Source organism: Girardinichthys multiradiatus, chromosome 7 (assembly GCF_021462225.1).
Source record: "Girardinichthys multiradiatus isolate DD_20200921_A chromosome 7, DD_fGirMul_XY1, whole genome shotgun sequence".
NCBI lineage: Eukaryota > Metazoa > Chordata > Actinopteri > Cyprinodontiformes > Goodeidae > Girardinichthys > Girardinichthys multiradiatus.
In genome coordinates, this window is record NC_061800.1 from 22,780,069 (window position 1) to 22,796,238 (window position 16,170).

Here is a 16,170-nt window from a genome sequence, read left to right on the forward strand (position 1 = left end):
TTCAAAATTCAGACAAGACAGAAGTTGTAGTCTTTGTACCAGAGCCTTTAGAAAACAAACTCTTTAGTCAGTCAAATAATGTGGATGGCATTAATTTTACCTTGTAATATAGTACAGTACATTGGTGTTGTTTTTGACCAGGACATGTTTTAAATCCCATTTTAAAACAGATTTTTATGTTTCCTTCTTTCACCTTCGCAATATTGCCAAAAAAGAAATATCTTATCCAGGGGTGATGCTAAAAATCTAGTCCATGCATTTGTTACCTCAGTGCTGGACTATTGTTATTCTTTACTATCAGGATGTCTACAAAATGCAGTTAAAAGCAATTAGCTGATCCAAAATGCTGCAGCAAGGGTTCTGATGAAAATAGAATTTAAAGAATAGAGAATAGAATTTAAAATTCTCCTCCTCACATATAAAGCCCTTAATGATCTAGCTCCATCATACATCAGAGATCTGATTGTTCCATATATTCCTAACAGAGCACTTCGTTCTCAGACTGCAGGTTTACTGGTGGTTCCTAGAGTCTCTAGAAGTAGAATAGGAGGCAGATCCTTTAGTTATCAGGCTTCTCTCCTGTGGAACCAGCTGCCAGTTTTAGTCCGTGAGGCAGACACCCTGTCTACCTTTAGGGCCGAGCCATAGGCTGAACTACTGCTGCCAACAACTTAATGTTCTCCTTTTACAGATGATTTACTTGGCCCTGTCTTTCAGTGTTTAACTCCTAGACTGACTGAGCTTTTACTATGACTAGCTGTATGTACTCTCCTTCATACTCTAGACTTGGAAAATGTTTATCTGCTTCGTTGTCTTTCTCTCCTAGATGAAGTCACGAAAGAAGCTACAACTGCCCTTAATGTTTAACCTTATTGACATAGAAAGTTCTGCTGGATCGATGCTTTCTGTGTCTTTTTCTGTGTATACTCTCTTCTCTCAAACCCCCAGTCGGTGGTGGCACGTGGCCAATCACACTGAGCCTGGTTCTGCTGGAGGTTTCTTCCTCTTAAAGGGGTGTTTTCCATTCCACTATATGTTTGCTCAGTATGAGGGATTGCTGCAAAGTCAACGACACAATGCATGTGACTGTCTACTGTTGCTACATGCTCATCCAGGAGGAGTGAATGCTGAAAGTCAGTTGACTCGCTGCAATCTGCTGGGTTTCCTTAGATAGAAAGGTTTTTAACTAATTTGAATAATGAACTGAATTTGACTGCAAATCTTTTATGTCATACTGTGGTTGACTTGAAGAGCAGCTAATACTTTATGCTGTGACCCAGTTGTTTAGCCTTCATTATTTGACCCTTGACGAGCTTCTTCAGATCTTTATGTTTGTCCATATTTCTTTGTTCTCACACATTTACTTTCTAAACAAAAATGTTCACCTTTGCTTAATGCAGTTAAGCCAAAAAAGACTTTACACATTGATTATGAAAAAGGGTATAGACAATTTTCAACTAGTCATTTTTCTGTTGTTTTATTGTTTATCATCTTTTGAGATATATCTTCTGAGAGATTATTTTCTGTTAAGAGTAAAATAATGATTATCAGTGCATCAAACAGCAGGCTGACAAAATGTTATTCTAAATACACACCTATTTACATTTTGAAAATGTTTTAAAACATCTCATCACTACACTAGGGATCTCTGCAATTGTATGCGTGCATTCCCTCTATTCCTGAAAATCAACTTCCATTAACCCTGGATGAAAACAGAATGAGGACAATGTTTTGTAGGGGGGAGATGCATTTTTGTCAACTTTCTAATGTGTTCATGAACACAAACTATACAAAAGTTATTCCTTTATTTATTTGATTATATATTTTTCCAGGGTTTGTAGAGTTAATATTTTTCTGCCAAATTTTAATATTAAGATATTCAAAATTTTCTGGCACAACTTCACCTACTTCCAAGGTGCCTAGAGAGGGACAAAGATCTGAGTTAATATTTACAACATGCATGTTTAAGAAGTACAACATTAACAAAAAGTTAGACTTTCATATTCTAAATGAAGGTCAGCAGACAAACATGCACATTATATATAATCCCATGCATTTCTTTTTACATATTCATCAACAATCAGTGCAGACCTGAGTGAATAAGTTACTTATTTTTCTTATCATCTTCATGTTTTCGTACACATGCAGTTAACTTAAACATATCATGTAAATAGAGTTGTTTAACAGGTTTAATCTTACCAAAGTTGCACATTTTCCCAGTTACCCATTATCTCTGCGTTAAGTGGCCATTTAAATTGTAAACAGTTAAGAATAAAGCACTCACCAGGTCTGCTCTGCAGCTGCGAGGGGCCACTTATGGCGACACTGGTGTGCTGTTGTGTTGTCCAGACGTTTAAATGACCTAAGGTTACTGATGATTGGGTAGGGGATCATGATGATGAATGCCAGCAACCATGTAACAGAAATCACACGGTAGGCATGGGAACGGGTCTGCCACTGAAGGGATGACAGAGGCCTGCAGATGGCATTGTAGCGCTCAAGGGCTATGGCAACAAGGTTAAATGTGGAGACGCTCACTGATGTGCCTGCAGGAGAACAAAACGGGTCCTTTAAAAAACTGAGAAAATGTGCATTTTACCACATGTAATCAGATATCTTCTCATTTTAACAAAACAACTAAATTACTACTACTCAGAACTCAAAATAGAGCTAGGACTCATAAAGAGGTGGGAAAAAATAGATTAATGTAAAAATAATATCTGTAACCACAACCAGGCTCACTGCTGTGCAGCCACATAAGGAGAAGAACATAGTGTTGAAGAGAAGAAATGGTGCTGATGTCTGAACGTCATAGTGAAGGAAATTGTGTGAGCGTCTGTTGGCGATATGATCTTCCTTCTACTTACTCAAAGGACAAGACAGGAAGTTACTCTTTACCTCCCTTATCCATGTCCTCGGTGACAATATGAGCTTTATAGGTATACAGTGGAAAGGTAAGTGGGCAAAAAGAAAACCCAGAGGTGCTTCTTTTTGTTGAAACCTCCAAATGAAAGTTTACAGCACCAGTGGAGTATTAGAAAAATCTCATTTTGCTTATTTTCTGCTCTACTGTTAATATCTACATATTTTAAAGTGCTTTGCAAAAGTATTTACACCAACCCGAATCTTAATGTATTTGTTTTGGGATTATACTTGACTGACCAACACAAAGTAGCAAATTCCTAGTATTAAGTGGAAAGTAAAGGAAACATGTTTTTCAATACTTTTTAAACATAAAAGTCTAAAAATTGGCTGTGCATTTGTATTTAGCCCCATTTACTTTGACACCCCTAAAACGCAACCTGTAGCCTTCAGAAGTCACATAAATAGTAAACGCTGTGGGTTGTAAAATAATATGCCAAGTTTTGAGCATCTCACAGAGGTCAACCTACTAAGACAAACCTATGCACTTAATTTAAAAAGCTGGGCAAAGACAGCATTAATAAAAACAACAAAGAGGTCCATGGTAACTCTGGAGGAGCAGCAGAGATCGACAGACAACCATTAGCTGCTATAGTTGTAACACAAAATGGGAAAAAGCTTACAAGACACTATTTGTCAAAAACCGTCCCTGATGGAGATAACAAAGAGTTTAAAGTGTTTTTATACACTTTATACATTTTTCTTCATAAAAATATTATCTGTATTTGGAGTAGAACAGCATGTACTCACACACTAAGAATCATCATTATCACCATGCATTGTTATCTTAAGCAGTTCAAAGTCTCTTCAGATGCATAGGCAGTGAGATCATTCTCATCACCCATTTGCACATATAACTCCTGCACATTTTTCAAATGTCAAATTCTTCATGCAAAGAGACAATATTAATAGCCTTTTAAATTTTGACCTTTCAAAAAAAATAACAAAAAATCTGATCAGCTCAAATGTTAACCTATCCAGTCAATAAGAGAATATAATTAGAGATTTCTTGATGACAATATGGATACTGTAGCTGCAAAAAAAGAACTCATTACACACCTTACCCAGTGAAAAACAAACTCCCAGTAACTTTAAATGAATACCACAGAAAGTATATATCAATGAACCCCACACAATAGGAAAAAGCAATGAAAATAGTCAGTGGATGTGCAGCTATTCAATAGTCATTGACCCCTTTTGTAATTTGATTGACGTCAGGTCAGAAAACGTGTTACCTTCCTGATTACTGGAGGTGCATCTATATGGAGTTTTATTGTAGCAGGACAATGATGGGCTGCAGTGTCTGAAGGTGGTTCTGTTCTCTTTTAATTTTCTGCTAGAAGCAAGTTGTCATTCGCTGCTAAAGGCATTATTATTAGGGGTTTGAATGTGTATTTTCCTTTTAAAAAAAAGTACTATGACAGAATAGAAAAAGATAATTTACTAATATTTCCCTAGAAAGCACAGAAAGGTTTTCTTTTCTTTAATCCAAAGTGATTTCAATGCACTCTAACACAGTTCAATTTATAAATAAATAAAAACTTTTGGAATTGTGCAAACAATTTGAAAACAGGTATTTCTCATATTGTAAGACCTAAAAGGTTATACACATCAAAACTACCACTGACAAAATATATGCTAAACATTCTGCAGAAAAAAATATGGTACTTTAATGAGAATTCCTACATTCAAAGTCACTCTTGTTTGCCCAATTGATCCAACTCCAACCACCTTTCAACAGCCTGCAGAGGCATTAATAGATGTCTGTCTTTATGTGGACATCTTTTTACCTTTCACTTTATATTTTTGATCACAGCTGCCGTTTTACTGCTTTGCTGTGGCAGAAGAAGTTGTAGTGCAATATGGCTAATATTCACATTTCTGCAGGCGTGATGATGCTTCATCACCAGCTGCTGCATTATCTTGCAGCATCTCTATAACAGATTTATTGCCAACACATCGGGACTGCTGGAACAGAGCCGCTGTGTGCATTGAGTTGTTGACTTTGGTCCGTGTTACATGGTTTCACAGGCAAATACATCAAAGTCTTAGTCATAACACCCAAACCTGGCATGGCTTCAACCCCAGTAACCGTGTGCTCTTCCAGCAGTGGTCATCCTAAGTGCTTAAGTAGAAGGCTACTGGACTTCTTCTCTTATTTCTTGGAGACATTTTACCTCTTATCAAGAAGCCATTTGGATGGCGCGGTGCTGATGGTTTAGGGGTTAAGCGCGCGACCATGTAAGAGAGAATTTAAGTGCACCCTTTCATCAAACATTTTGACAGGTGGGCGGGACTTCCTGTGAGGGCGGGACTTCCGGTGGGGGCCATGTGGGCGCCATGTGGTTGCCATGTGGGCAGGAGGTCACGTGGTCAAGCAGGGGGGTGTGTCCAAGGGGGCGTAACAGTGGATGCTTATTGGTTGTCGTCATTAGGGGCGATACCTTAAATGAGTCAATTAAAACACAGGGGTGTGTTTCAGGGTGTTACGGAAGGCCTTAAATGAGCCAATTAAAACACACAGGGGTGTGTTTAAGGGTGTTATTAATAATCTGTATGTTTTTTCAGGCGTTAATACATCTAAAAAACAAAAAAAAAGACATGCATCCTTTTATATTTTAAAGGTATAATCAACTTAATGTTGACCTATCACATGAAATCCTAATAAAGGAACTGTGTAACCTGACAGAATTGTAAGTTAATTTTGCTTTACAGCAGGACCTATTTGTTGAATATATGAGCCAGTCTAAATCCGTTCAAAATAGAAAAGACCTAAAAAAGTTAATAAAAAAATTGTGCTTCACTACATCGATGGAACGAGAAAAACCTTCAGCTTCTGCGTCAACATACTGGAAAAGCAGCTGAAATAGGTAAGACGAATATGAGATTAACAGAAAAAAAAAAGAACTTCAGTATACTGTTTCCTAGTTACAAATTGACTAGCAATGATGTGTTTGTTTTTTGAATCATGAGAGACTCCATTTTAGGAAAAAAGGAATGATAATTTTAGTTACCTGTAGCTTTTCTAAAACATTTACTTTTTCATCTTAGAGTAAAAGGTTATTCGGGGGGGGGTGGGGGGGGGATGGGGGGGGGGTTACAGCTATACTATATCCATCTGTTAGGGGCGATGTCAGGAAGGGCAGTTAGGTCTGTTCATTAGATAACCATATCACCTTTGAACTCAAGAAGGGTTTTGGTCTTAAAAACATAGTATTTGCAGTTGAGATAACACTGTCATGTTCTGGTATAAATACTGTGTGTAAAATGTTGTTCGGGGGCTGTTTCATTGGTTAACCTCAGTGTCAGGGTCTTCAAATGCTGAATGTCTTTGAACCATAACACTTGTTACATTGAAAAATACCAGTACTGACAAGAAAAAATGTCGGTAAATATTTCAGGAAACCCGGAAATTGTGGCTTCTACTTCTGATAATTCACAAAAGCACAATGACATCTTTAAACGTAAGTAAGTAAGTAAGTATTCATTTTTAAGAAATCATTAAATGCATGTGAATGTTCTCTAATTTTGTTTATATATATTGTTTATATATATATATATATATATATATATATATATATATATATTTGTTTCTTTGTCATAGAACCCACCGCAGATGACCTTGATGATTTCATCTTGACACAATCAGATTATGGTAAGCAAATGTTAAATGCAATAAAATATATATATATATATATATATATATAAATATATATATATTATAGTTAACCCTTGACAATGTTTCAATATAGATTTGATATACTCTTACTCTTACTCTCACTCACTTAAAACTGTGCACTTATATTTATATTATATTGTAGATATGTTTGTACTGTTTAATTTGTACTGTATTGCACCGACTATGCCAAAACAAATTCCTTGTATGTCCAAAAACGTACTTGGCAATAAAGCTTTTCTGATTCTGATTCTGATTCTGATTCTGATTCTGATTCTGATGAGAGAGGTAAACCCGAATGATCAAGTTGGAGGGTTCAGTGGCTGGAATCGACAGTCAAAATTGAGAAGGCGAATTATTTCCAAACAAAAGAAACCCCCAACAACAACTGAACTTTCTTTTAACACAGAAATTAAAACTGATTCTTTGAATACCCCCCCCCCCCCCCGTCAATTATCATCATTTCCCCTGAAGACACACCGGATAAGTTACCAGCACCACCAGAAAGTAAGTAAGTCCTAAGAACTATCTATTTTTCTTTGAGAGTGAATGTATTTTAAACCTCAGATAAAAACTGTTTACAGATTCGACTGAGAGCTCTGTGGAAGACACAGTTGTCGAGCAGCAGCAGCAGCAGGGTAGAAAAAATAAATAAAAATTAAATAAAAACAATATATATGTATTTTAAGCATAGTTCAATAAAATGTCATATAAACCTGTTTACAGATACATCCAAAGATGCCACATTGAATCCGCCCACCAGAAGGTCGCTTTTCAAAGATCAAGACAGCTTTCAGCAGAGAGGCACCGTTTCAGTTCAACAAGAAGTGAAATCTGGAGGTTTTACCGCAAAGAATCGGAGTAAGATAAAAAAAAAAAAAACTTGTGTATTTTAAAAACTATTTTTCGTTTTATTTATGAACGCTGTGCTGCGCAGCGTAAGATAACTTTTATTGTCTTCTGTTTTTACAGAATATTTAACCCCGGCCAAAAGACAGCGACTCTCTGCGCTACAAAGCAGAGCAACGCTAGTGAGTGGATTAATGAACGGTACGTTTTAATTCATACATACATACTGAATTAATTTGAATTCCTTTATTTTTTTTTTCAGCTTTAATGTGATTATTTCAATATATATATATATATATATATATATATATACATATTTTTATTTTTATTTTATTTTGTTCATTCTCCTTACAGAGGTAACGTTGATGGTAGGACAGATTGGCCACAGAAACGGACAACGCAGGAAGACAGTCTCTACAGCCTCACGGGATCTTCGTAATAAGGCCTCATCGTTAACGCTTCTGGCAGCATGTCAGATTCTGTTAAAGAAGCATTTTGGTGACATCAAGGTGATTTTAAACTGAACTGATCACTGTGTTTTGTTTTTGTTTTTTCTGTAGGTTAGTTTTATTTTTTTATTATTATTTTTTTTTTTTCTTATGTTCATAGAAATGGATAACCGAATCAGACTTGCCCTGGATGAAATAAGAAATTTAGTTAATGAACTTAACGAAATTCCCGTTAATGCAGAAGTAGCAGATAACATCGTTTTAAATGCATCTCCTGCTAACAGTGAAAATGTAATAAATGAACATCAGCACTCTTTTTATCCCACCTGACAGGGGTCAAGTGAGGGTGTCATTGAAATCCCTCAGCACACTATCAGGAGGGATAAAAAGAGTTGTCCCGTCAGAAAAAAGACGTCTCTTATCATACACCAGTCGAAACTTTTTAAGAAATGTCGCGTTTGTCAAACGGAATCTCTTTTTATCCCTCCTGATCGTGTGCTGAGGGATTTCAATGACACCCTCACTTGACCCCTGTAAGTAGCCCTCGACCAGCCCTTTGATGCTGTCAAAATTGACCCTCTCGCTGCATTCATGCGTCTGAGTGATGCCTTTAGCACGTATCACTACTTTTTTACGGTTTTTAGTTTGGTATGCATAACTCTTGGGTCCTGTCGATGCAAACTCCGAAATGTTGTCACCATCTAACTCGTCAGTAAGATCACCCAGATAATTCCCCAATTCCAGAGGAGTTTCACCACTTTTTGTCACATAAATCAAACTGTCCGTGTCAATATAAATCAATCTGTCCTGTAACTTCTCCATGCTGCTGAGAAGTTTTAAACGTGCATAAGCGGTGGTGAATGCTGCTATAAACACATTATTTGTCTTACTTGGTGGATATATGACACATTTGCTGTAGTTCCACTGCACTACACACATTTCAGGGTTGAAAAAATGAAAATAGTTAACCCTGTATTTACTCGAGAACATGAAGCTGAAAAAGTCTTCAGGGTTAGTGATGACTGTGGTCTGAGACAGATCCCTTCTTTGTGCAAATTTCCCCAAAAAACTGTTTAAACACAATTTTGCAACCTGCCTTTTGGCAGGATTCATCTCGATTTTCTCAGGGTCTAATTGGATGCCCTGATGCAGTTTGTAGTCGCTTAAATACTTTGACTTACTCTCCTGATCCACTGCTTCAGACGGATAGCCTGAAGCCTCCTGCTTACCCTTTAAAAAGCAATGAATGTAACCTTTAAAAATTGTATCACTTCTCTTTTCAAAATGCCACACTTCTGTGATTTTAGCAAGACGATAACTACACTCCAAAGCTTTACATAGTTCTACACTCGCCCAAACTCCCGTCAGAGCTCTGTCCTGATCATTATGCGTGCAAGGACCTGACTGGTTATTTAATTCAGCGCATGTGCGGCAGAGAGTGAACACAAGTTTACCTTGGGATGTTCTGTAAGGTAAAACAGGGAACAACAGGTTACGTGGTGGGTAGACCACAGCTTTGATTATACCGAAGTAGCTGCTGGGGTCATCAAAATCTTTGTAAATGATGGTGGGGTGTCCGAGGGGAAAAACGCAGTTGGCGTTTACATAAGGGTACAGAGATGTGTAATCCACATAGTGTACAGTTTCATCCGGTTCCGCTGTGTACCTCAACTTCATAGGACAGGTGCGTCCACCATACAGCGCATCCCGGGGGGATAGCGGTTCGGGTGCATTAACTTTCTCAAGAAAGCTGATCACCCCTGGGTCTGATTTTTTCATTTCAATCCACTCATGCTCCCATATGACTTCGAGACGAAGGCCGTACACAGTTTGTAACACCTTGCTTCTCTCAACAGTGGCTGCGTAAAACTGTTCAAATGCGACCCCTCTCAACGGACACTTGTCATGAGGCATGTAACACTTTTTACAGCCGTGGAAAAAACAGCCGTAAAATTCAAACGCAACTTTGACCCCCTTAATCTCTGCATACCCATCCACTGAATATGGCCCGATTTTCTTTTTACCCCTATTTAATGCATGCTCGATAAATATGGCTCTGCTGTCTGCAATCCAGCCGAGCTTAGTGCCATGCCGAGGACAGGCTATCAATGTATTTTAACCTGTAATCAGGGTCGGTTAAACAGAGAAGTTTACTCCCTACCATGACGATATGAGGTTTAATCCCTAACTGCAGCATTGCTGTGAGAATCAGGTAACCATCATACCCCCGCGCATTGTGCGCTATTAAGGTGTAACCTCTGTACTTTGGCCTCCTGAAATGCAGGAGAAATTTTTGGGTGCAATTCAGTCCATAAGCGTACCATTCATCACCTTTCAACGTTTTAGCACAGACCAGAAAGGGGGTATGCACGCCGCTCTCATTGACGAGGCATTCGAAATTATAAAAAATCAGTTTATCATCAAGCTGATTAATTGCACTGCAAGGCAGAATGTAACACTTATGATCATCGCATGTAATGTCTAGGCTGGGGGGTACATTTTCACCGCAAATACTGCATTTTACATTACACACGTGTGGTTTATTCGGTTTACTGATTGGAATAACGTATATCCGTTTGCATACTTTACACAGTTTTACCAACTCACAGTCACTCATAGGCCTTTCAGCACTATTTCTGATGCGCGGTTCCCTGTGTCTACTGAAACATGAGGAATTACGACAGATTCTTTGACAGCCTGCACAGCTTACAGGATTGCTAATCTCTTGCATACATTTATATGTTCGACACACTGGACAATAACCTTCACAATGGTGTGTATTTGCATTATCATAGCTGGTGTAACAGTAATTACAAATATATCTGCACCCCATAAAACCTTTGAGATTTTTGATCCCATAGTAATGACCTTGAAATAACAGCAAAAACAGAGGGTTTGAACGATCAGGGAAACTGGTCTCAAATTTACACAGAGCAGTAGAGCCCGTGGTTCTGTGAAACACTACAATTTTTCTCTTCAGAATGGTTTCAAATTTACCAATATCACTAAAAGTAACTGCTGTTTGCTCGTCGAGGCCTGCCTGATGCTGCCATCTCCTCCCCAGTTCTACAGCACGGTGATCCGTGAGCTCAGGATCAGAGACGTGTGCGAGGCTGATTGCAAAACATAACTGATTACCGGTATTGTTTATAATATACAAATGACGCATTTTCTTATTAAACAGTTCACAGTCTAACGTTCCTGCAGCTTTACGCTTAGAACCTCCTGCTGGGTCATTAACAACCTGAAGAACAAATTCCATGTTATTATCTACAGGTATATTTGCATTCGATTGTACTAAATCGTCGAGGAAGTTTTCGAAAGCAGGCAGGATCATATTTCCATCATCTGTAACAGTAAATGTGATGTGACGATTGAGATTTTCACCCACTAATTCCAGCTGCACAACGTCGTTACGTCTGGTTAAAGATCTCGCAGCGTGGGCTAATTCAATTATAATACGCATGATGTCTGTATAGAATGCGGCTAAATCTGGAACGTTACTTGGACAGGGCGGCGGTATGGTAAAAGGTCTCCTTATTTCATGGTTATTAAAATTTTCACGTTCAACCACAGCTGGAGGGTTTCGTCCTATTTGATCAGAACTAACTGCTACGTCCGTATTGAAATGACCCCTGTGCTGATCTGCGGCGTGTGACGTAGAAGGATTCTGATGACTGTCAGGTGAATCATTTTCCTCAATGCTGCTGTGTGGAGATGGTGCTCTATTTAAATCTTCAAGAGCCTGATTGATTACATTTAAAACGTCACCGTGCCGATCTGCGCCGTGTGACGTAGAAGGATTCTGATGACTGTCAGGTGAATCATTTTCCTCAATGCTGCTGTGTGGAGACGGTGCTCTATTTAAATCTTCAAGAGCCTGATTGATTACGTTTAAAACATCACCGTGCCGATCTGCGGCGTGTGACGTAGAAGGATTCTGATGACTGTCAGGTGGATCATTTTGCTCAATGCTGAGTGGATACAATGCTCTATTTAAATCTTCAAGAGCCTGATTGATTACGTTTAAAACGTCACCGTGCTGATGAAAGGGTGCACTTAAATTCTCTCATGTACGGAGGCTACAGTCCTCAAGGCGGCTTTCCCGGGTTCGAGTCCCGGACCCGCCGACATTTATCGAATGTCTCCCCCTCTCTCTACCCCCTTTCCTGTCTACCTACTGTCAAAATAAAGGCCACTAGTGCTGAAAAAATATCCTTAAAAAAAAAAAAGCCATTTGGATGAATACTGAAAAATCTTCAAGAAATAAAAAAAGACCAGTTGCCTTCTACTTCACTGCACTTAGGACCACAATGGCATTCAGTGTCTTATGTGAATCTGCATTACATGTTATTTAGATTTATCAAGCCTGACATAAAATGCATGTAAGGGTCAGAAAGGTAACAAGCTCAACCCTGATTTCCATAAGGACAACAAATTCAAAGTTTGAACATCCTTTAGCTTTAGATATCTCTCATGTTTCATATATCTCATGCGAATAGTTTTTATTGTATTCTGACACCAAAAAATGCCAGTGAACAGGTAAAAAGGTTTCATTAAATGCCCCGTTAGGACAGGGAACTCACACTACAAATGCAGTTGATTACTATTGACTGGCTCACAAGAAAATCTGTTACCATTACAATATCTGAATCAAGTGATGTGCTTTATAAGAATGGGAATACTTAGTAAAAGTGCGTCTCTATCAGCTTTGCAAATCTAGAGATTGAAAAGTATCCATTTTTATTTTGAAAATGGCTCATGCTTACAGGGGTTGGACAATGAAACTGAAACACCTGGTTTTAGACCACAATAATTTATTAGTATGGTGTAGGGCCTCCTTTTGCGGCCAATACAGCGTCAATTTGTCTTGGGAATGACATATACAAGTCCTGCACAGTGGTCCGAGGGATTTTAAGCCATTCTTCTTGCAGGATAGTGGCCAGGTCACTACGTGATACTGGTGGAGGAAAACGTTTCCTGACACGCTCCTCCAAAACACCCCAAAGTGGCTCAATAATATTTAGATCTGGTGACTGTGCAGGCCATGGGAGATGTTCAACTTCACTTTCATGTTCATCAAACCAATCTTTCACCAGTCTTGCTGTGTGTATTGGTGCATTGTCATCCTGATACACGGCACCGCCTTCAGGATACAATGTTTGAACCATTGGATGCACATGGTCCTCAAGAATGGTTTGGTAGTCCTTGGCAGTGACGCGCCCATCTAGTACAAGTATTGGGCCAAGGGAATGCCATGATATGGCAGCCCAAACCATCACTAATCCACCCCCATGCTTCACTCTGGGCATGCAACAGTCTGGGTGGTACACTTCTTTGGGGCTTCTCCACACCGTAACTCTCCCGGATGTGGGGAAAACAGTAAAGGTGGACTCATCAGAGAACAATACATGTTTCACATTGTCCACAGCCCAAGATTTGCGCTCCTTGCACCATTAAACTGACGTTTGGCATTGGCATGAGTGACCAAAGGTTTGGTTATGGCAGCCCGGCCGTGTATATTGACCCTGTGGAGCTCCTGACGGACAGTTCTGGTGGAGACGGGAGAGTTGAGGTGCACATTTAATTCTGCCGTGATTTGGGCAGCTGTGGTTTTATGTTTTTTGGATACAATCCGGGTTAGCACCCGAACATCCCTTTCAGACAGCTTCCTCTTGCGTCCACAGTTAATCCTGTTGGATGTGATTCGTCCTTCTTGGTGGTATGCTGACATTACCCTGGATACCGTGGCTCTTGATACATCACAAAGACTTGCTGTCTTGGTCACAGATGCGCCAGCAAGACGTGCACCAACAATTTGTCCTCTTTTGAACTCTGGTATGTCACCCATAATGTTGTGTGCATTTCAATATTTTGAGCAAAACTGTGCTCTTACCCTGCTAATTGAACCTTCACACTCTGCTCTTACTGGTGCAATGTGCAATCAATGAAGACTGGCTACCAGGCTGGTCCAATTTAGCCATGAAACCTCCCACACTAAAATGACAGGTGTTTCAGTTTCATTGTCCAACCCCTGTAGCTGAGTTAGATGGAGCGAACAATCTATTTTCAAGTCTTGTCAGCTTCTGAATTGCATTTAGGTCTCTCCTTTGAATGAGCATTTTAACACATGAATATGATTTTATCCTAATCATTTATTAGTAGCTGTGTTAGAAGATGAACCTCTGCTCAGTCTTTAGTCTTTGCCAGGTTTTAACAGTTTTTGTTTCACCAGATTGCTCCATTCTCCAATCATTCCTCTCTAAAAGCTGTGACAATCATTTAAATTGTCACAGCTGATTTGGTTGGTTGAAGGCAACTGTGAGCTTGAACGTTTTCTTAGCGTCATTCCAAATGTGTCAGTTCAATCTTGACTGAAATTACTTATGGTTGGGTCAGTTTTAACCTCTGCCAGGAGGCAAGTGACCTTTAATCTGCAAGTGCTCATCCCAAGGTATTCTGTCATAGCTCAGCAGTGCTTAAAATTCAGTGAGATTTGATAGAAATGACTTCATTTGACTAAACGTGATTCAGATGTGAAGGGAAGGTTACAAGGTGAAGATTTTGAACATACTGAGCAAAAGACACTGCTTTTCTTAAAAAAAAAAAAAAAGATTTACATCCAGGCTTTAAAGCATAACATATCTTCTCACAAAACCAAATCCATCTCCCACAGGATTAATAATTTGTCTGTTTTTGAATAGGTGTTGTTTTATTAATGTCAAATAACCCTCTCTCTCTCCCTATCGCTCTCAATGGGAATATTGTGAAACAGTTCAATCTTTGTCACTTATTTGAGGAAGTGAAACTCATATATAAATTCATTACACATAGAGTAGGATATTTCAAAACGTTTTACTTTTAATTTTGATGATTAGGGCTTACAGATGATGAAAACCTAAATTCAGTGTCTAAGAAAGTTAGAATATTACATAAGATAAATAAAAATTATATTTTAGACAGAAATGTCATGCTTCTGAAAAGTCTGTTACTTCCTGTGCAATCAATACTTGGTTGGGCCTCCTTTTGCATAAATTGCTGCAATGCAACCTGACATGGAGGTGATCAGCCTGTGGTTCGGCTGAGGTGTAATGGAAGCCCAGGTTGCTTTTATTGCGGCCTTCAAGTCATCTACATTGTTGTTTCTGGTGTCTATCTTTCTCTTGACAAAACCCCACAGAATATCTACGGGGTATTAAAGATACTTCTCATTACACCCACATTTCTGTATTTTTTGTTCATTGGTCTGACATAATATTATACATATAAATATTTTGTTTTGATTAGCTGTAAGCAGAAAATCATAACGATTAACAGAAATAAAGGACTTAAAACATCAGTCTGTGTGTAATTAATCTATATAAAGTACAGTATTTCACTTAATGTTTGGAGTTACAGAAATATAGGACTTTCATTAATTTTCTAATGTAATGAATCGGTCTATCTGTCAGTCTGTGTGTGTGTGTGTGTGTGTGTGTGTGTGTGTGTGTGTGTGTGTGTGTGCGTTCATGTGTGTAATGAGAGCCAGGTTCTCTCTATTTTTGACCCCTAATCAAGTTAGCTTACTGTGCAAAATTGGGCAATAAATGCTCAAATTATTCTTGTTAAGTCATTTCACATTGATGTTCAGCCAGTGCAACAAGCATAATGGAAGTTATTTATGTGACTTACTAATTTTCTAGCTTCCAGTTGTGGCTGGCAGTGCTGCTGTGTTAATGCTAGCTTATGAGTGAACAGTAAGAACAAAGGGAGATTTAATTTCAGCTAGTTTATTTTTCCTTTAGTCCCAATTGATTATCAGATTACAGGTAATAACATTTATATTTGCACTTTTAACAATAAAAAAAACATTGTTTGGAAGTCAGTGCAATGTCCCATTAAGGACAGGCAAACAAGTGTGTGTGGGTGTATATGGTCAGATGAGGTCCTAAGATGACTCAATAATTTAGACAAGACAAACAGCAAGAAAAGCATCCTAGGTGCAAAAAATAAAGTTATCGCATATCCTTCCTCCCAGCAGGTGTTATACATCACTGGTGTTATTTGCACAGTTTTCCATTTCTTGTAAATAGTCTATTTTTGTTTTTAATGCACAAATAAACTTGCACGAATTGTACATTTCTAAAATAACCCTACTCAGTCCCACAGTTCTTTCAATCTGAGTATGCTATTTTTAATAACGGTACAGTATTTTTTTCATATGTTGTTAATTGTCCCCTTAATTTACACTCTCTTATTCTTTTTTTTGTTTGTTATAAATTTTGTGATTCTGCA

General features: G+C 38.4%; 1 protein-coding gene across 1 annotated transcript in view; it reads right to left on the reverse strand.

The window, feature by feature from the left end:
* Positions 1 to 16,170, reverse strand: part of LOC124871595 (cholecystokinin receptor) — a 51,034-nt gene that overhangs the window by 12,566 nt on the left and 22,298 nt on the right. The window contains exon 3 of the mRNA XM_047371029.1: positions 2,285 to 2,546. Coding sequence (XP_047226985.1) covers positions 2,285 to 2,546 — 262 coding nt within the window. The remainder of the gene's footprint in view (positions 1 to 2,284; positions 2,547 to 16,170) is intronic.